The following is a 21,819-nucleotide window of genomic DNA, read 5'->3' on the forward strand; positions in this document are numbered from 1 at the left end:
ATAGTACATAACACGCTGCACTAGGCCTTACTCAGTTACAGTACAAGAAAGCACATGCCTGCTTGCCTGAGACCAGATGAGGGTGCAGAAAAGAACTTTGGAAGGAGAAAAAATTGCTCTATTTTATTTTTGTGGTGTCTATTACTGTGATGAAACACCATGACCAAAGCAATTTGGGAAAAGAAAGGATTTGTTTTGCTTAAACCTCCACATTATTGTCTGTCATTGAGGAACTTTCTAATTGAGGCATCTTCTCAATTCCCTCCTTTCAGGTGACTTATATCAAGTGGATATAAGACTAGTTTGTAGAATGGTGCTTGAAAATATGTGCATATTTATTAAAACTCATATTCCTCATAATTTCCAGTGGATGCACTTATATGCAGACTCAACTTCAAGGCTTGGATTTTTTAATTTAATTTTCAGACAAACAATGAGCCAAACTATTTTACAACTTAAGGACATTACATGTGAATGCACTGTATGATCCTGAATTCAAAGACATATTGATAGTGATAAGATCGAGAACACTAACCATTGCAGATAATGTGGGTTATGGACTAAAACATAATACTAGATACATATTGAATATTTGAGGTTTAGTAGTAAGCTACACAAGACATAGCTTCATCCTAAAAAGTGTTTCTGTTCTAGACAACTTTTGTGTTATTTTCATTATCATCATTATTATTAGGCTTCCAAAGACATAGAATCTAACTCTAACAAATAGAAAGTTAAGATTACATATTAATAATTAATTGTGCTGTCGAAGCAGTGAATTTTGAAAGAGTTGATCCTAGTGAGGCCAAACTGTGTATTATTTTTCAGGATTATATATCTGCTTCTGTGTCATTTGAGAGACAGAAAATGATTTCTCAAGACTTGAGCAATGTCATCCATTCTACAGATGAAGCTGCTCTTTGTACCAGGGGAGTCTAATGAGAATGCCAAAGACTAGCAGGAAAATACAGACATCCACCAAGCTCATTGGATCTGAAATGTCAAAGAGAAAAATCTTAAACAATGATCACCTTTCTTTAACTTTGGATTTAACCCAGGGAGAAACATAGTATTAAATTTACTATAGGAACAGAAAAGGAAGATAAAAGAAATCAAGGTAGTTATGAACAGACAGGAAGAGGAGAGAGGAGACTGGATTCAGTGTACACAGTAGCCAGCCATGAGATTTTATTTGGGTACAATCAATGAAGGATGTGTATTGAATATGAGCAAGGAGCAAAAGAATCCATCAGACACTGACCCTTCAGAAATACACATGGTGCATATAGGCTGCATCATGAGATCTTAACTTACACCCATAATGATGCTCACCTAGACCTGCACACAAGAAACACAAGTGAGGTTCATGCTGCTAACTGGGTTCATTAGAAGATGGCATTGAAACAGATGTGCAAGCTTTTGTACCTTTGCACTGGAGTAAATGCTTGTGGTGGCTGCAGGAACCTTCTAACCACTGAACTCCCTTAGTCAAACCTCAGGTCTGACTCTAGTAACACCATCATCAGGAAACAGTTCTGTAGCATAGTCAAGGTACAAAAAGATACTTAACTTTGTGGATGCAGGCATCTTCTCTCTTTCTGGCAACTCTCTTTAAATGTTGCCACTTGCTCTCTCTAAATGTGTAGGCTTCTAATGGATGTAAACAAATTTATTAACTCTGCCAAACACAGAGGCAAATACCAGGAATCTAAGTGCTTGGGAGAAAGTGCCTGAATTCTATGACTAGTCTGTGTGAAATGATAATTTTATAGAAAATATTAATAATAATAATAATCTCATTGATTAGAACTTATTAATATATCTAATAATTCTATTAGTCTTCTGGCCACTTCTGTGACAGCCTACTTTAGAATGTCCTTCAACAAAAGAGAGGAAGGTATTTTCTGGAACCTAGCTGTCCAGACTAACAGGGCCACATTTATAATATAATTGACCCAGAATGAGACTGGCTATGTTCCAAGATACTGAAGAAAACTATTTCTGAGAGAGTTATAACTGTGGATATGATGCCTCAGATAGTTTCTGTACCTGCTGAAGAAGAAGCTCAGTAAATGCCACAAAGTAAATGACATTATGAACAAAAATAGACAGAAACAGAACATACATCTCAAGAAAAAGAAACAGACATCAGAATTAAAAACTTGCAAGTGTAAAATAAGCATGATGGATATCTTTAAAATGATAATAGACAACCAGACACCCCTGTCCATAGACCCCACTCCAAAGAGATGAAGACATGTGGATAAAGAATTCAAGGACCGACAGGGTAAAATGAATCCTTAACTGAAAATAACAACAAAATAATAAGAATTACTTTTATTTTCAAATTATATAAAAAGGTACTTAAAATATATATACCTAGGAAAGTTATTAAAGGATTCATAGGATTATGAGGTGATTTCCTAAAATTTGTATTTGTAAAAGGAATTTGACAATCAGCAAAACAGGGAAAACAAGGTATTAATAATGTAAGAGGGCTATTCTGATAATCAAGGACAAATGTGAATAAGTACTGGAAAATAGAGGATAGAAGAAAATAAAGGATGGGTTAAGCAAAACTAATGATGTGTAGAAGGTCTTATGGAAATCCAAGAGTTAATAAACTTATAGTTGACCAACACAAAACCCAGTCCATGTGTTCTTAATGATTTGGAGTTTTATGTTTTGTTATGTTTAGTTTGGGTTTTCTTTAATGTGATTTGTCTGTGTGTTTCTTTGTTTGTTTGCTGAAGGGCAATTTTTTTTTTCTTTTTGGGCTTTTGTTTCCTTGAGTGATTGATTTTATTTGATTATTTGTTTTTTGTTTTTGTTATTTTTCCTTGGAGGACAGGGAGAAATACATGAAGTTTAGTTGGTTGGAAGGTAGGAATGTACAAGGAGTATTTTGAGGAGACAATATGGGATCAAAATATATTCTATGAAAAAATGTAATGAAAAATAAAATTTTAACAAGTAGGTGAAAGAGTAGGATGCAGATACCCAACCAATGTATAGAAGCCAAGGACCTCTGCAGTGGAATTTGGGAAAAGCTGGAAGAATCTGAGGCCAACCACCTAACTAACCTCCATGCCTGAGATCCCTCAGTCACTGAGACAGCAACCATTCAGCATACAGGAGCTGTTATGAGGCCCCCTACAAATATACAGCAGAAGACTGCCTGGTCTGACCTCAGTGAGAGAAAATGGACCTAACCCTAGAAAGACAAGAGGACCTAGGTAGTGAGGAGGCCTGGTGATATAAGTGGGGTGGGTATGGACATCCTCTTGGAGACTGTGGGAGGAGGTGTGGGAGGAGGAGCACCCAGATGACATATCAGGAGGGGCATAAAGACTGGACTGTAAAAAATGATTACAGAAGAATAAATTCATAAATAATAGAGAATAATATAAATAAATAAATAGATATATAGATAAATAGATAGATAGATAGATAGATAGATAGATAAATAAAAGATTTAACTTCAAAGAAGAGTTACAATTCCAGAAGTTATGTTTTGAAAAGAAAACCAAAGTGCAAAGCCTAGGATTCCTTCAGAGGTATGACTTACTAGTCAGGGAGACACTAGGGGTCTCCCCCCAGCAAAGGCTATTGTTACTGTCTTTGGAATGAGTAGGACTAGTTAAAGATCTCACCTGGAAATGGAAGGCAGGCATACATATGTATTTATACATAAACATTCCTTATATTTTTAAAAATCAATAATTATGTAAGTGAACAAAAATAAAAAAAATGTCGCATGAATGTCTGAGAAACTCAATGTATTTGTCATGATCATTCAATCATTTCACATCATCTCAAGTTGATTACTTTCTAGGGGCCTTTTCAACTTAGAAGACAAAGACCCGAGATGTATGCAGCATTAAGCCTCTTTTGGTTATATCCTAGACTATACATCATCCCTCTGTAACTCTTGTTCAGACTCTGTCTTATGCAACTTGTCCTTACCCCTGAATTCCATAGAAAATGAGGAAAGCCATGTGAAATGAGAGAAAAGCCTTTGCACACAATCCTCCCAATTCCCACACCAGTGTTAGATTCTGAAGGGCTCTCAGAAACTCACAGTTTAGATGGGCCGTTGTCAATCCATGCCCAATCTTTTTTCTTATTATCATATGACAATCCAATCCAGCAACTGTCTGAAGGAACCACGAGTTTAAGGAACTTCTGTAAAGGAAACAGCAGACCTTACAATAAAATTTCTCTCTGATTAGAGAAGAATAAGAAGGGAAATTCCCCAACATTCCTGTGTTATTTTCTGCTGGCCTATCTTCCCACTGCTCAGTTCTACTGTGCTCATTTTCTAAAATGAATTCCTACTAGTAGCACATTTAAATCAAATCTATGTCAGTTCAATAAGTTATTTATAATAAAACCTCCAGTTGTCCTGAGATACTGGGTTCATGGCTTGATTTGTGCCTATGTTTCTTAGATGTAGACCTAGACTCACTACCATACACACAATATTCCTGCTCAAGGCCCAGAAAAATGTATAGATCATTAAAGAACTTCTGATGCTCTATGAAATTATTCCAATGTGGATTGTGGAATACTTCATAACAATTTGGGAAGTGTTCATTTGGGAATTAATGCCCTTTCTTCAAAGAAAATTGGTAGATGAAAATTGCTCTGTAAAACACTGTGCTTTTTAGATCCATGCTCCAGAGAGGATACATAAGTGACAGAACTGAGTAGATTGGGAGATATTTCCTAGTATTTAGTTAATTTTACATGTGACACCTGAGTGGCATGATACCTAATTAATAGTATTATATTTTAAAATATAAATGTGTTTAAATTTAATTATGTGTGTTCTCTGTCTCTGTCTCTCTGTCTGTCTGTCTGTCTGTCTGTCTGTCTCTGTCTATGTCTCTGTCTCTGTCTCTCTGTGTGTGTGTGTGTGNGGGGGGGTGTTTCTATGTGATTTCCTCATTTTTGCTGGTATGAATTTACTTATCTCCTGTGTTTTCCTGTATATAATTACTTATCCTTTTAGGTTGGATTTTTCCTTCTTATATTTTCTATATATCTGCATTTGTGAATAGATATTTTTTGAATTTGGATTTGTCTTAAAATATCTTCTTTTCTACATCTATAGTGATTGAGAATTTTACTGGGAACAATAGTCTATACGTTGTCAGTTTTGGTTTGTCATAAGTTGGAAGATATCTGCCCAGATCCCGTTTACCTTTTAATTCTCTATTGAGAAGTTGGATACAATTCTGGTCATTCTGCCTTTGTATGTTACCTGCCATTTTTCCCATGTTGCTTTTAATATTCTTTCTTTCCTCTGTAGATTTTGTATTTTGATAATTATATGATAGGTGTATTTTCTTTTCTGGCCCAGTCTAATTGGTGTTCTAAATGCTTCCTTTACGTTTATTGGCACCTACTTCTTTAGGTTGGGAATATTTTATTCTGTGATTTTGTTGAAAATATTTGTGAATTTATAATTGGGCTCTTTAAGTGCTTCTATTCCTAATAATTTTAGGTTGTGTATTTTCAAGGTATCTCAAATTTCCTGGGTGTTTTGTATCATGATTTTTTTTTTATATTTAGCATTTTCTTTGACTAATGAATCAATTTCTTCTTTTGATTCTTCTATGCCTCAACTAAACAGATAATTCTCAACAGAGAAGTCTCAAATGAATGAGAAGCACATAAATAAATGCTCAAAGTCTTTAGCCATCTGGGAAAAGCAAATCAGAATAACTCTGAGATGCTATCTTATACCAATCAGTTTGACTATGATCAAAAACAAGTGATAGCTCTTGCCGGCAAGAATGTGGGGCAAGGGAAACACTCCTCCATTTCTGATGGGAGAGAAAAATTGCAGAAATAGTTTGGAAGTGCATTTGTTGGTTTCTGATAAAACTAGCAATACTTCTACACAAGACCCACTTTATCCTGGGCATATACCAAAATTAAACAGAAAATGTCAGAATCTTGGAAACTTTGTTTTCTTTTAAATTGGTATTTCTAGTGATGGCTATCTTATTTTACAGAATGTAAGGATACTATATAGTAATGATTATGGATAGTTTCAGTGAAAATAACCCTGGAACTCACAGGTCAAACTATGTAATCCCACATTTCTCATATAATCCCATTTTGCAAACAGGTTCAGGGCTCAGCTATTTTCCCTGTTGTCATCTGATTTCTCATCTCAGGCTGTCTCACTTCCATGTTCCAAAGATCAAACCCTAGATAGAGGGGTTTTCTTGGCACTCTAAGGAGATAAATGACTGTCAGTAATAGAATATGCTGTACCAAAGGATTTAACTTCATCTGGGAAAGATGTGCTTTCTGACCGACTACTCTTGTAGACTCCTGAGAAATGGAGGAGACTGAAAGATAGAAGTGTTTCTATACAAACCAGTCTCTACTTTACAGTTTTGTTCACATTACAGCAAAACAATATACAAATGTGAAAAAAGAAAAAAAATCTGAATTCAGTATCTCATTATTCATGGTTAGAGACTGGGCGTAAGAGAATAAACGGCCAAGTAAGTGTCTGCAGTACCAGTTCATCCTCATCATCTATCTTCAGAAGAGATAAGCTGGCATTCTGGCAGGTCTGTTTACACCTACTCCATGGTTTTCTGTCCATGACGAAATAATAACATTTCATACCATAACAGAACCAGTATACTTTATCACTTCTGTCTGTAACAGAGAAAATAAACTGTTAAACTTATTGTTCTTTCGTATTCTGTTATCAGAACAATGTATTTATTAAGATTTCTTAAGCCTGTAGTTTTTTTAAAGGAAAATCTCATGTGTCTCAAAATTGAGATTTTTTGATACTACGGGACCCCTGCATCTCCATGTTCTATGAAACATTGTTAATAACATAGAGATATAGAAATAGTTCCTATGTCAATCATGGATGAATCAGTAGAGAAAATATAGGATATACACACAAAAGAAAAGTGTTTATCCTTTAAAGGGAAATGAATCAGTCTGGCATAATGAGTTATATCTATAATCAGAACACTCCAAAGAGAGAGGCAGGAGGAAGGCAGCCTAGTGTAAGTGATCATTTTCATACCAGCCTTGGCTCTACAGTGAGTTCCAAGTTATCCTGTGCTACAGAATGGCATCATGTCTCATAACAAACCCAAAAGCAAGACACTGACTTATGTAACAAACATCACTGAACTTGAGGATAGTTTGCAAAGTGAAACACACTGCCTGTAGGACCACACAATAGGATTCCATGCAGATCAGGCTTCTAAAAAATCCAAGTTCTATAAAGCAGAGTTTTGTGAGATATCACGGGCCAGAAGCAGGCAATGAGCACTTGCTTCTCAGAGGAAGTTAAACTGATGACAGAATTCTTGACCTGTAGTAAGGCATTGTGCTCACACTGGTCTATGCATGTCTGTGCACTTAGCTTATGCCAAGATCTGTAATTAATGATCTTAACTTAAGAGAAATAAGAGATATATGACAGAGGTTTTGGTGTTGGTAGACTGTTTTCCTGATTATATTGATGTCTTCAGTGTTGTGCCAACATGTCCAAATATTAAAAGTTGAATACATTGAAATGCATGAAGCTTGAATTGCAAGATCACCTCAATATGAATATTTTGCTTAGAGAGGAACTGGGAATGTCTATGTTGTCATGCTGTACACAGACACACACACACACACACACACACACACACACACACACATACACACACATTGTGTTTATGTGTTTTTTCATAACAGGGTTTCTCTGTGCAGTCCTGCCTGCCCTGGAACTCACTCTGTAGGCCAGGTTGGCCTTGAACTCAAAAATCCACCTGGCACTGCCTCCAAAGTGCTGGGATTAAAGACATGTGCCACCACTGCCAGTTCCATACTCTATAAAGTAACTTTATTTCCAACTTTCATTTTTCTCTTAGGCTGTCCTGGAATTTGCTGGGTTGTCCTAATGTTCCTAAATATAAAATCCTCCTCCTTCAACCTCATAATTATAGGAAATATTTCATCATGCTACCCTTTACAGATAATTAAGTGTTTTTTTAGTGATGAAAACTTTTTCATGGGTCTAGAATATTTAAAAGGTTGTTTTGGGGGTTTTTTCACTGTAACAAATTTTATAATGTAGTAGCCGATTTAAATATATTAATCCTGACATAATGAGAATCATCATACCCTATCACTGAGTGGTGAGAATATATACAAGAGCTCTTTGTTATCTCCAAATCTTCTAAAATAACAATGATGGTTGATAAACTGTGTCAGTTAAAATGACCAGTCACACTGAACATAAAGAAAAGTTCCTGTGACAATTAATCTTTAATCTTTTCATATTTCCAGCCTCAATTACAGTGTCATTGACAGAGTTGTGCATCATGCACAAACTATGATGAAATTTACTTGTCTTCTGCAGGGAGAGTCCCTTATTTACCAACAGTCAACGTTCTCAAGACATGTCAGATGAAAAACACAGACTCTTTCTCTCTCTCTCTCTCTCTCTCTCTCTCTCTCTCTCTCTCTCTCTCACACACACACACACACACACATACACACACACAAACACACATACACAATCACACACACACTCACTCACATTCTTTTTAAAAGTTCAACCAATAAATGCTCTAAGTCTACTTTAATGTAAATAGTTCATAAATACACACTTACTAAAAACTTCCATATTCTGTCAACAAAAAGTTTGAGATTCAGATTTTCCTATGGACCAAAACAATTAAAAATTTTCAGGGGTACTGATTTGTAATTCCCTCCCCAGTGGGTAGGAGGAGTGGCAAACAGAACCTGGATTTTAGAAACTATAAGATTCTCCTAATCAAAAGATGAACTTCTGAGTTTCCAGATCCCTACATGAAATAAGGAACCCCCAAATGATCCCAAAGATCATCAGTGTCTTAAGCTTCTGGTTGATCTTCAAATTTTCCAGAGAATGAATAAAAGATAATAATTCAATTCTGTATTTATGGTCTTCCCCTGCAACATACCTGTGTGCTGTAAGGAATCTAAAACAGCCTTGGTTTTATTATACAATCTGTTCTGATCCCTGTTGAGGGATTCCAGAAGATCACACTCTATAGACTTATTTTTCAGCAGTTCATCCTTCAAGTTGATGTCACTTTGCATGTTGCTGCAGTTATTGTAGTGGTTTAGAATTTCCTGCAGGTTTTTTTGTTGACCATACTGAAAAACTAATTTAGTCACAGTTATAAAATAAAAAATGCTTATAAGAAATACATATTGAAATTTAAGGTTAGTAAAAAAGCTTCATGTTGACACCCAACGCATATTATTTCTTTCATTGGCATTTTAACATTTATAAATTAGCACTTCAATTAACTCACTATTAAAAATTGATACTTCAATGTTTCACTAAGTTAAGTTTACTGTAAAATAAATAATATAGCTGAATAAAATTATGGTGGAAGTAACTTTAATTCACTTCATTTTGTAGGACAAATTTACAAATAATTACCTAAGTAAAATATTCAGTGAATACTTAACACACTATGAAAATGTGAACTAATAAAACATGTTAAGAAATGACACAATTCTTATTAGAGCATATGGAATGCAAGATATCCACCTACATAGCTATGTTTTAGCAAAGCCTGAAAGTGATTTTCTCTGTTAATGTAGAGAAATCCAATTAAGTTTAACCCTTAATGTCTCTGTAGAGATGAAGTCTTTTACTTAAGCATGATACCAAAATACATTGCAAAAATGGTTACATTGGATACACAATCACCTGAACTCAGAAAGAAAAGTATCACCAAGTCTTCAGAAGAACTATGACCAAAAATGAGACAGAAGAGTGGAACTCTCAACATCCCCAGAGCTAACACATTAAGTATGAAAGAGAACTGAACACTTTGTTTTGTCAGGAAAAAATATAACTCCAGAGATTCTGACTCATTCCCTGACTTTAGGCAAAACAATGGATAGTGTGTATAACTCCATAGTTCAAGTCTAAATCAATTCTTTTATTATTTGATATTTTTATATTTACATTTCAAATGTTATCCCCTTTTTTGGTTTCTACTCTAAAATTCTCTATCCCCTCCTCCCTCCCCCTACTCATCAACCCACCCATTACTGCTTCCTGGACCTTGCATTCCCCCACAGTGGAGCATAGACCCTTCACAGAATCAAGGGCTGCTCCTCCAATTGATGACCAACTAGATCATCTTCTGCTACATATGCAGCTGGAGCCATGAGTCCTTACATGTGTATTCTTTGGTTAGTAGTTTAGTCCCTGGGATCTCTACGGGTACTGGTTAGCTCATATTGTTCTTTAGGCAGAAAGAAAAAATAAGATTTCTCTCAATTACTCACTTTTTATTGCCAACACTGAAACAGTTACCAGAAGAAGGAAACAGAGGATTCCAAGAGCTATCACAATGAACTTCCAGGGGACTGAACACCCTTAAATCAAAAAACAAAACAAAAAAACAAAAAATAAACAAAAACAAAAAAACAAAGCAAAAGAAAACAAAACAAAAAACAAGAAAATCAGCACCAAGAAAGAGCACATATCACTACTAATTACAATTTTTTGTAGGATGAGAACTAGGGGAAATTTTGCAGAAGTCGATCATATAAACAGATTGAAAATGTCCACTCAAAATTTTAGATTCCTACCTAAAAGGCACACATTTTAGAAATCCTATGCTTTTGAATTTCCACAGAATTTTGAACTTATTTCAGTCTTGATCTTGTATTGTGAATCCTCCTGACTCAACCTAGAATGAGCTGGATAACAGGCATGTGCCCTCTACAAAAAGAAAAGTAGAGTCTACAGAAGGAACTGGAGGCATAGATACAATCCAAGTACAAGATACAAAACTGAAGCATGCAGTCCACAAAGAAAAGTATCTAAGGATAGAAAGAAAGAAAGAGTGATGGATGTTCTTGAGAACTGGTAGGGAACAACAGCTGCTCTGGACCTGACCTGTATACATCCCCATCCTTGAAAGGGCCTATAAGTCAACTATCTCTTTCTCCCTGTAAGTTTGGTTTTGCTTTCTATATTACTAAACATTTTGGTTTATCTAGGGGAATGGGAATCGGAAACTCATGCCTTTTATTACCACTGCATCAAAGAAGAAAATTATATCAGCTTGGAGCACACCCATTACAGTGTGAAGAAAGCAAAAATGGAGAGAATAAAAAGTGAGATTTCTGCTTTATCATTCATGAACAAATTTTTTTTCTTTGACATTTTCAGGAACTCTCACAGAGGTTTACTTATTTCCACCCACACTAATCTGTCATCTCATCTTCCTTCATCTGAAATTTTATTTCCAGTAGGAAACTTCCTGTTCTGATAGACAACTGTTGTTGCCTGTTGCATTAGACATTGGGGATATTTAAAAAGAAATCTATCTTCAAGAATGGAAAAAATGCAAAAGTGTCATTATCTTAGGATTTTGCTTCCCTAGAACATATGGTGTACGTTGGTCAGTTAGATTTATATTTTTCAAAATTCTTTTTGACTAGAATAAATAATTTTAAAAATCCTAGTAATTTCTTATTTCCTCTTGATTCAAAATATTTTTTACATATTTTCATTGATATTCTCTGTCCATCTGATTTTTTTAGTAGTTGGCTACAACTAAAGAGTAGATGTAGGGCTATAACTTTTTCTTTCTATTTTAAATTTTAAAACTAGTTTGCTTTGGTTTTTAAACCTTAGATTTGAACAATTTTGTACATGATTAGCATCCATCTAATACTCTTTTCTTCCCTCCCATCTTTGTGCATAACACAGCCCTGATGAGATGGATCATTATATTTTTACATAGAAGCTAAGAATATTTCTAATTTTTAAAAAATTAAAATGCATTTAAAAAATACATGTTATATTAGATATTTTAAACACTTACTTCTGTAGCCAGCTTCTCTGGGCTCTTTAGTCTCCTCATGCCTCACTTCTTTCTGCAAACCTGCAGACTTATGAAATCTCACAGTTGAATAAGTGACCTCCTGCTCACTCATCTTGGGATTGATATATAAAGTATGTTCTCAGTTCAAATGGTTCCTCGATTGGTTTCTAAGAAAAAGATTAAAATGTTTACCTATAGGAAGAGAACTGAATCTGATGATACAGAGGGCTGGAAAAGGGTGGGTTCTGACTAACTCACTTAATGCTACAAACACACTGACATGGACTGACCCAATTTACATTACAGGTGAGAGCTCATTGTAGATTTTTATTAAAGTAGTTTATATTTCTAATGGTCACAGCACTTATTTCTAAGAAATATGGAAAGATTAAAATTTTCCTAAGTCATTCTATAATTGATATAGCCTCTTTGAAATTTTAGGAGTAAATAAAAATGTTGCTTTAAAATATTTATACATTTTGATAATAAATGAATAGTAATTGTTCTTTCTGACTTTTTATTTATACATGACTCTCAGAGTTTCCCTGACACAACCTTAAGAAAGGTATTTGAAGGTTAATACTGAAGGTGATCCAAGATACATAAATATTTGTTGTATTGAAGCCCTAATCAGCTAAGATATCCAAACTTTCCACACAGCCACATTCTATACATTCATGCCCATGCTTCAACCAGGTAAGTGGATTCAACCAGCAAAGTTCCTAATGAGTGGGATAAACCAGACACAGAAAGAAAAATGTGGTATATTCTATATCATTTGATTCTCACAGCTCAAAGTCAGCAGAAATTATTTCTAACCTTTAGTACCGGCAGCAAACAGAAAAGAAGGGTCATTGCTGGGTGGGGTGTGAGAGCAACAGAGAGAGGCATAGAGGATACATTATGAACTTTTAATCTCACAGCATTTCATGTTCATGATCATGTTTCATATAATATAAACACACATGATGTTGAAAGGGGAGGCTATATGAAAATAAATTTTGTCACAATGCTTTACACATAAGCTAATGTCCATGAAGGAAACCATCTGATAGTAGATAACACTGTATTTGTAAATTGTAAGTACTTGTAAATAATAAGTAAGTATTTGTAACTGACATTACCTTTACATTAATAACCGAGCTGAGATCCAGCAGATAATAAATACAAGTTGCACATGTGAGAGCATTCTTCTCAAGTTTTACTAATTTATGAAAATTTCTGAAGCGATTCACCTTTTGCCTTTTATCTTGACAAAAAAGTATCCTTCCATTACCGAATTCTTTTTCAATATTGTTATTTATTATTATTGCTCTTGAGATAGTTGAGCCAAGATGCACGTGTCCAGAAGGCAATTTTACAAAGTGAGTTCTCACACTCTACCTTCATGTGAAGTCCAGGGATCAAACTAGGTGATCAGTCAGCCTTGTGTAGCAAGTTCATTTACACACTGACCCTTTTTATCTGGATCCTATTATGACATCATTTAGGTTGGTAATATATAAGCATTTAACCCAGTTAAAGAATAATGAACTCCATAGATACCTCTACCTTAATTTCTTAGCACACAACACACATCACAGCATACCCCTAAAGAATACAATTAATGCAGAATCACAGTTGTCACATGCTGACAGATTTAACCTGATCTAAAACAACTAACAGGCCTTCCCCATCAATTGAGTGCTCACATAACACTATCTGAAATTATATTTGATCATTTAGCAGAAAACAATAAAAGCAGTTATTGTTACCTGTGTCTCTACTGAGAAGTGATTCTGGTAGAGAAAAAGTTGGCTTTTTCTGGTTGATATCCCCTAAGTGTCTCCAAAATAAACGGTAGAACTAAATTTCCACTGACTGATACTCAACCTCATGATTTTATGCTCCTCCTCGTCATCAAAGCAAAAAGAGGAAACTGCTTAATGAAACCTGACTCTCAGAGCAAAGGAGAGAAGTAACATATTGTGCCAGATGCTGCAAAACAAATGTCCATAATTGACATTTTTAAGACGGAGAAGATGAACACTCCTGCAGAGAGAGCAAAAACACTGTCCTTAGCAAAACAACAAGGAAAAATGTGGGACGTATGCTCCTCATTTTGCAATAGACTGTTGGAAATTTACTCTTATGTTACTAATTTTTAAGTTATTTCTTCACTTTGAACTATGCTAATTGCAGCTAAGTATGGTGAAGTCTTCCTTTACACTTTTCTAGATTTTTAATCATATATAATATTTCCTATGAATATTGATGTCTTTCTGTATGGAGTGTTCTAATGCGGCTGTTTTCACAGTGATGGGAAATGAAATCTAAGACAATGAACATGCTCAGCAAATATTCTTCCCCTAAAATCCAGACCCAGAACTTGGTTTTGTTTTGTTCTGGTTTGTTTTTTTGTTTGTTGTTGTTATTTGTGACAGTTGATTTATTTTACTCTGTAGCACAGGTTGACCTCACAATCATATTCCTCAGGTTTCTACACTTTTTTTGGCTTAGAATTATAGCTGTTTATCATGATAGCAATATGTTCTAGGTTAATAAATAAATAATATGCATTTCTTCATTTTATATATGTTGATCTCAATATTTAAAGTCATATAAGTATTAATTACTTATGTGCAGCATAAATAATTTTATCATCTATTACTGTGGATCATCCCAGTTGTTCTGTAATATTTTGTTGTTGTTAGTTTAAAAACTACATGGGATATTCTTTAGAACATACTAAAAATGGCATCTTATGCATGAAGTCATGGGATTCAAGGAAATATACATTTGAAGAACTCTAATAAAGATTATCAGATGACATCTAATTTATTTACATTCTATCCATTGGCATGAAATTACTCACAGTTATTTTTTTAGAGATGAGATTTTTTTTCTTCTTACTTCTATGAGTTTTGTACATGGGTTTGAGATGAGAATTCCTGGTAAGAAGCTGTTTCAGCAACGAAGGATTTAATGTACAGAGAAGTGAGGACTTTGTAGTGTTGTGGATCTCAGGAATAATTATGTTACCCGAGGCTAGGAATAACCCTCTAAGGAACCTGTGTCAGAACAAACATCCTGTTACCAGTAGATAAAAACTTCACGAAATATATAAATATAACAGACCACTAGCTTCCACAAAACTGAAGGCTAAGAATGTCCTCTGATGACCTATAGAAAAATTTCCCCCATCTTGCTGCAACTACCTCTCTGATATATCCACCAATGTATGCTGAAATTGTCTGGCTTTATGACTTTTTAGGTTCTTTAAAAGTATAAAACTCCATGAAACTTCTCCCACATTGGAAAATGGAGCCATGGTCACTCTAAATGGTTCCAGAATATAGTATCTTTTATTCCATGTATGGTGAAAGCTTGTTTTTGTATCAATAGCCCTTCATTCAAAGCTTTCCCTGTGCACATTACTAGTGAGGCTGCACATGCTGAATACTTCAGACACTTCACTGGGATTGAGGGTGCAGTTTAGTGTATGACCATGCTTGGCATATACAAAGCCTTAACAACGTATCATACAATAATGATAATAAAAATAATAATAATACAATGGCAATGGTAGTAGCAAAACAATGATAACAATAATAGAATAAAGAGAGGATGTAAAAAATAAAACTGTTTGATTTCAATTGTCTGTTGCCATGATAAATATATTCAAGTCACTCACTAATCTGTACTTACATTTGATTGTAGCTTTTCAAACCTGCTGGCTTGTTTCTGATGAAAAAGTTTAAACTGTTCTTCAAATCAAGTTGCAGTGCTTTAAAAAGCACTGGGAAAATGGTGGATGATTTGAGACTAGAAGAGGAAATCAAGATGCCTGACTCCTAATAGATTGTGTGAGCATGTGTGTGTGTGTGTGTGTGTGAGAGAGAGAGAGAGAGAGAGAGAGAGAGAGAGAGAGAGAGTCGGGAAAGAGAGTTTAAGTGCATATTTGCCATGGGGTGTACACAGTGGTCAAAGGACAACATCAGAAAGTTATGGGGGGTTGGGTTAGTTCTTTTGTTCTACCAAGGATTCAACAGATCAAATTCAGGAATATCATCAGGCTTGGTGTGGCCAGTGCTTTAATACTCTGAGATATTTCAAAAGTCCAATTTTTTGGTTATTTAACTCATATATCTCTGAGTCACCACTCAAGTCTGCCATTATCATGTACCCAAGGTCCCCTGACACAGATGACAGATATTATCTCATAAGTATAAGATAAGTTTCTTGACTACAGTGTGGATGCTTCCATAATACTACTAGCTAGTCTGTTTTGTCTCTACCCCCTTCCCCAGTGGCAATCCCTCTATTTTAAACACACATACACACACACACTTAGAGAATATGGAAAGTGGGGAGGAGTAGCAGCAGTGTTGAAGAAAGTGGTTTCTGTGTCCCAGTGCAGGCAGCTGCTTGTGCTGTCTCAGCTTTCCACAGGAAAGACTCTGAATAAGTCAGCCGGCTGACTTAAGGACACTGTATATCTGATGCAGAGACTATGCTTCAAATACATTATTAAGCACAAATTATGGACACAGTGAGTATTTAGAAGGGCTGGGGTTTTATCTTTCCAAAATGCATGAATCTTGGTGCTGGGTAGACATGAGTGAAAACACCCACCAAGGCTCTTGAGATTTCTTGTAAGTCCCATCTTTCACAAATCCTTTGACCACACAATTTAGAAAAGTAATTTCTTTACAAGGTTGCTGTGAAGGTTTCAAAAGATAAATAAATAGCTTTTGCTGTGTTTTGTTGTATCTGGGACAGGGTTTCACTATTTAGTCCTGGCTGACTTGAAACTCACTATAGACATCTGGTTTGCCCAAATTTCTTTCCCAAGTTTTGGGATTAAGTTATGAATTACCACATCCAGTCTAAATAATGTTCGCAACCATAACCTGAAAATGGATAGAAAGTTGCATTCAACACAAAATATTTTCAATTCCAGGTCAATACTCCAGCTTTTTTAGCAAATGAAACTGAGCAAAACCCTGAGTCTTCAAGCCTATGTTTTCACATAGTCAAGAGTGTTAGTCAAGAGTGTGTCTCCTTCTTCCTAGGTTTTGATTAACTCCAATCAGGAATATATGCAGAAGCTCATATATTTCAAGAAAACTTTGCTTTTAAGCCTTCTAGCCTCAAGAAGACAGAAAACGGGGCAGATTTTCTACCTTATCATTTCAAAGAGTGCAAGTGTTTTGAAGAACAGGACAGGGAGACTACATGAGAAAAAGAGAGAAGCTGACTCGTCCATAGCCCTGAACTATTGCTGCTCTAGAGAACCTACTCCTCCCATATATGATAGGTTTATATCACACTGTCCACAGAAATAATAATGGCACTGAGACCTTCTTGCATCCTTATCTCTGCTGACAGGGTGTCATCCTTAACAAGGAGGCTAATCACATGCCCAGGGCACATGACTTTGTGCTTTCCAAATATTCTTTGCCTCCTGTAACATCGTGCAAAGACTGTGAGAAGGAACTCCAGAGATGTTTGTTCATTATTGTGACTATAGCATTGTCAGAATCTGAGGAACTCACCAGTGTGCTTGATGGAGAAGGCGGGTAGTTAATAGAAACTGAACACAAAATGTGTTTCTTTGTTGGTTTGTTTAAACAGATATAGGAGCAGTCCCCAAACTGTAACGCAAAAGAGCAGCAGCTTCCTCTAAGCTCTGTGCAACTGAGTTCTGAATTTAGAGATGAATGTAAACTGTTAAAGAGCATCATTATCACTGAAAGATACAGTAACTGCAGATGGAATGAAATTGAGTAACACTCCAGTTTTGCTACTTTGACCAAAGCACAGCATAATACAGGAAGTAAAGAACTCACATTACCAGCTAATAAAACAGAGGAGAAAGAAAGGAGAAAAAGGCTTTGTTTTCTTAAGGTCTGTCTTCTAAATACATTTTTGTGAAAAAAAAAAAAACAGCAACCAAAACCACACATAAACATATGAAAATACATATACATATGTACATACATACAAACACAACATATATATATTTACATATACATAAATATATATGTACATATATATTTACACATATGTATGTGTAAATATATATGTACATATATATACATATGTAAATGCATATATATTTATTTCACTGGCTTTGTTGTAAAAGACTTTAGTTCTGAAACCACAACTTTATGTTGACACAGACACAATATTAATCCCACATTCAAATTTTCCAGTCAGACCCTTGGTCTGTAGTATTATCATTGCACAGTTGCACACTGCTCTTCCTGTCCCAGGCTGAGGCCAGGGAAACCTGGTGTAGTCACCATCCCACAAGAATAGGCTGATCACTTGCTTCACTGGGAGGACTTGCTTATCCTGGCCAGTGTCCCACCTCTTGGTGCATCTGTCTTTTAAGGTGCAACATTTACACCATGAAATATGGTAAACTTCACTTGTCTTAGGAAAACCACAAACAGCTCTATTTTGAGATTTCCTGTGCTTGTATCCACCCTGTGCATTTATACTCACAGCAATTATAACACTCTGCCTTATATGTCAACACATATAATCCTTGATGGGCTCAAGCACTGAGAGCAAGGAAATGAGGAAGATGATTCAGGAATGTAATAAGCAATAACTAGTAATTAGTCATGAAGTCTAAAATTATATTTGACATCAAACAAAAACTTTTTTAAAAGGATTAATTCATCTACAACAAAGAACAGCAAACAGTAACTAACCAACAAACAGACACTAACAACTACAAACTAGTTATTATTTGTGCAGTCAAAGTCCTGGGATATAGAAATATCCTGTGATAATGTGGTATGTGCCCTATTTATAGGGTTCTCTATATGGCTCTGTGTGTCATTCAGGAAAAACATGACTCCCCAGGGTGTTGGAGCAAAAGGTGCCCATTCTCCTGACACAAGCTGCTCTTTGTCCCAGGAAGGAGGATGGCTTCTGCTCTGTTAAGCCAGATTTCAGAACAACATTTCTTGCCTTATCAACTAATCTTTCTGTTCACACAGCCGACTGAGACCTATGATTAAAACTTTTAGCTGATAACTAGTCGCAAAGCATCACATGAAACACACAAAGAAGATACTATTTCATTTTTAACTTTCCTTTGCACTGCTCACTGATGCAGAGACTTAGTCCATTCTCTTTTCACAGATGCATGGCTGTCTTTTACCACAGTCATCATCATGAAGACTTGCCATACTGAAATCTGTACAGTCTCCTTTGACTGTAGTGATTTTATTACCACCAAATCACTATAAAACAATCAAATAGACAGTTATTAAATTTTGAAGCTTATTTTGTTGAAGGTCATGAGTTAATGAAACATTGTATTGAAAAAATGCACAGAATATAGAATTACTTATATGTATATCTATGTACATGCATGCACATACATCCACACAAAAATAATAAACATTAAAAAAACATAATTTAAAGTGATAAAAATTATTTTCGATAATACTAATTTTGTCCAGCAAGGAAAATTATATTTCAACATTACTGAAATAATAAGTGATAAGTATATATTGAAGTTATTTTTCTGAGAAACTTTGTGCAATGATGACAGATTAAAAAGAAGAAATAATTGTAATGTGGCACCTGAGTAGAAGGTCTCATATGCATGGTTTTTAAAGAGAAAAATGACTTGTTTAGGATACGTAAAAGGACAGCTTGTGAGTACTATGTTGGCTGTTTTTAATTATTTTTTATTTTTATTTTATTTACTCTTTTGCAGGAAAACCAGGAGAATTTGCAGAGATGCAAGAGCTTGAACATCATTTTACCACATACTAGTTCTTTTTTTTTTCAATTTTTATTGGATATTTTCTTCATTTACATTACAAATGCTATCCCAGAAGTTCCATATATCCCACCCTCTCTGCTGTGCTCCCCTACCCAACCACTCCCAATTCTTGGCCCTGGCGTTCCCTGTACTGGGCATATAACGTTTGCAAGACCAAGGGGCCTCTCTTCCCAATGATGGCCGACTAGGCCATCTTCTGCTACATAAGCAGTTAGAGACACTAACTCTGGGGGTACTGGTTAGTTCATATTGTTGTTCCACCTATAGGGTTGCAGACCCTTTCAGCTCCTTGGGTACTTTCTCTAGCTCCTCCTTTGGGGGCCCTGTGTTCCATCAAATAGATGTCAATGAGCATAGACTTCTGTATTTGCCAGGCACTGGCATAGCCTCACAAGAGATAGCTATATCAGAGTCCTTTCAGCAAATCTTGCTGGCATATGCAATAGTGTCTGCATTTGGTGACTGATTATTGGATGGATCCCTGGGTGGGGTAGTCTCTGGACAGTTCATCCTTTTTGTCTCAGGTCTAAACTTTGTCTCTGTAACTCTTTCCATGGTTATTTTCGTTCACTATACTAAGGAGGAATGAAGTATCCACACTTTGGTCTTCCTTCTTTTTGAGTTTCATGTGTTTTGCAAATTGTATCTTGGGTATGCTAAGTTTCTGGGATAATATCCACTTATCAGTAAGTACATACATATCAAGTGACTTCTTTTAGGATTGGCTTACCTCACTCAGGATTATATCCTCCAGATCCACCCATTTGCCTAAGAATTTAATAAATTCATTCTTTTTAATAGCTGAGTAATACTCCATTGTGTAAATGTACCACATTTTCTGTATCCATTCCTCCGTTGACCCACATCTGGGATCTTTCCAGCTTCTGGCTATTATAAATAAGACTGCTATGAACATAGTGGAGCATGTGTCCTTATTACCAGTTGGAACATCTTCTGGGTATATTTCCAGGAGAGGTTTTGCTGGATGTTCTAATAGTACTATGTCCAATTTTCTGAGGAACTGCCAGACCAATTTTCAGAGTCGTTGTATAAGCTTGCAATCCCATCAGCAACGGAGTAGTGTTCTTCTTTCTCCACATCCTCGCCAGCATCTGCTGTCACCTGAATTTTTTATCTTATGATATTGTCCCACGCTACCTTATCACCAGCAAGAACGCATGTGGACAACCAAATCCTTCTACAGCACAGCTGTACTGTAACAGCTTGATGAAGACCCCGAGCTCCAAAATGGTGCTCCTTTTATACCCCTTAAGGTGGCATGTCTGCTAGTGATTTGCTGCTTGCTCATCACGTCACTATGACGCCCAGGATGGGCTGTCACTTGGCACGAATTCACTCTTGCACATGCGCACACTGCCTGTTCTTTTTTTAAATGGCACAAGGTGCTGTGGAAGCTGACACCATCTTGTAATGGCGGTTGCTCATGGTTCTCCACATCTCCCCCTTTTTGTTTTATTAATACAAAAGTCTGCTTTAAACAAAGCAAGGCTAGTCTAGGCCTGAGTTATTGATCTGCATATTGAGTGTGGCTCCTGTTTTAGGTCGTTCCCCTAATGCTATGGCCTTACCCATCATAGGGAAGCCTTATCGCTACCAGGCCCCATGTCTTAGGTTGGTCCATACACGAGGAAGGTTGCCCGTCTCTGGATACCACAGTACTTATGCTATAATTGGAATTGGCCTAGGGCGAACTCTATATCAGAGGCTAGCTGAAGCAAAATGTGACGAGGAAGAAGGATCCAAGACCACCCTACCGCATGCAATGAGGAGACCTTGGCGGTGTGCAAGGGCTGATCATGATGTCCCTAAATTTATCATCACAACATTAATTACTTCAACATAGATAACCAGATTTCAGGGGAGGCCCCTTGTTCAATAGCCACAAGTGCTTGAGCAATAACGACCTTGTCACGTTTTTGTTGGGTTCTGAGCTTGCAGACCAACCAAAGCATGAACACAAGCCCACAGCAGATGGCAACACCAAACAAAAACACCCCCACCCATTCCTTAAAATAAGAAAAATGCATTTGTAATCCACGAAGAGAAGCCCTCAATCATGGATAGATCCACTCGGGTTGAATTGATGGCCAGCACTGCTGTTCTTAATTCTTCCATAGTCTT

The 21,819-nt window shown here is 36.1% G+C and overlaps 1 protein-coding gene and 1 long non-coding RNA gene across 5 annotated transcripts in view; both read right to left on the reverse strand.

Moving 5' to 3' along the window:
* Positions 1–13,777, reverse strand: part of LOC110287656 (T-cell surface glycoprotein YE1/48) — a 16,058-nt gene extending 2,281 nt beyond the window's left edge. The window contains exons 1-6 of one of the 4 annotated variants that reach the window (XM_021154217.1): positions 13,640–13,777; positions 11,886–12,052; positions 10,336–10,425; positions 8,988–9,191; positions 6,542–6,684; positions 4,082–4,185 (exon numbers count right to left, since the gene is read on the reverse strand). In XM_021154217.1, the coding sequence (XP_021009876.1) occupies positions 4,082–4,185; positions 6,542–6,684; positions 8,988–9,191; positions 10,336–10,425; positions 11,886–11,997 (653 nt within the window). In that variant the 5' untranslated portion in view covers positions 11,998–12,052; positions 13,640–13,777. Of the gene's footprint in view, positions 1–4,081; positions 4,186–6,541; positions 6,685–8,983; positions 9,192–10,335; positions 10,426–11,885; positions 12,053–13,639 lie in introns of those variants that run through there. The other 3 variants (XM_021154221.1, XM_021154220.1, XM_021154219.1) reach the window with 3 other exon arrangements.
* A 61-nt stretch (positions 13,778–13,838) lies between these two features.
* Positions 13,839–18,098, reverse strand: LOC110287659. The gene is made up of 3 exons (XR_002377237.1): positions 18,052–18,098; positions 14,740–14,935; positions 13,839–13,916 (listed from the first exon to the last, which is right to left on the reverse strand). It is a non-coding gene; the product is annotated as an uncharacterized LOC110287659 (long non-coding RNA).
* Positions 18,099–21,819: the final 3,721 nt, after the last annotated feature.

Source organism: Mus caroli, unplaced genomic scaffold (genome assembly GCF_900094665.2).
Source record: "Mus caroli unplaced genomic scaffold, CAROLI_EIJ_v1.1 scaffold_4670_1, whole genome shotgun sequence".
Taxonomy (NCBI): Eukaryota; Metazoa; Chordata; class Mammalia; order Rodentia; family Muridae; genus Mus; species Mus caroli.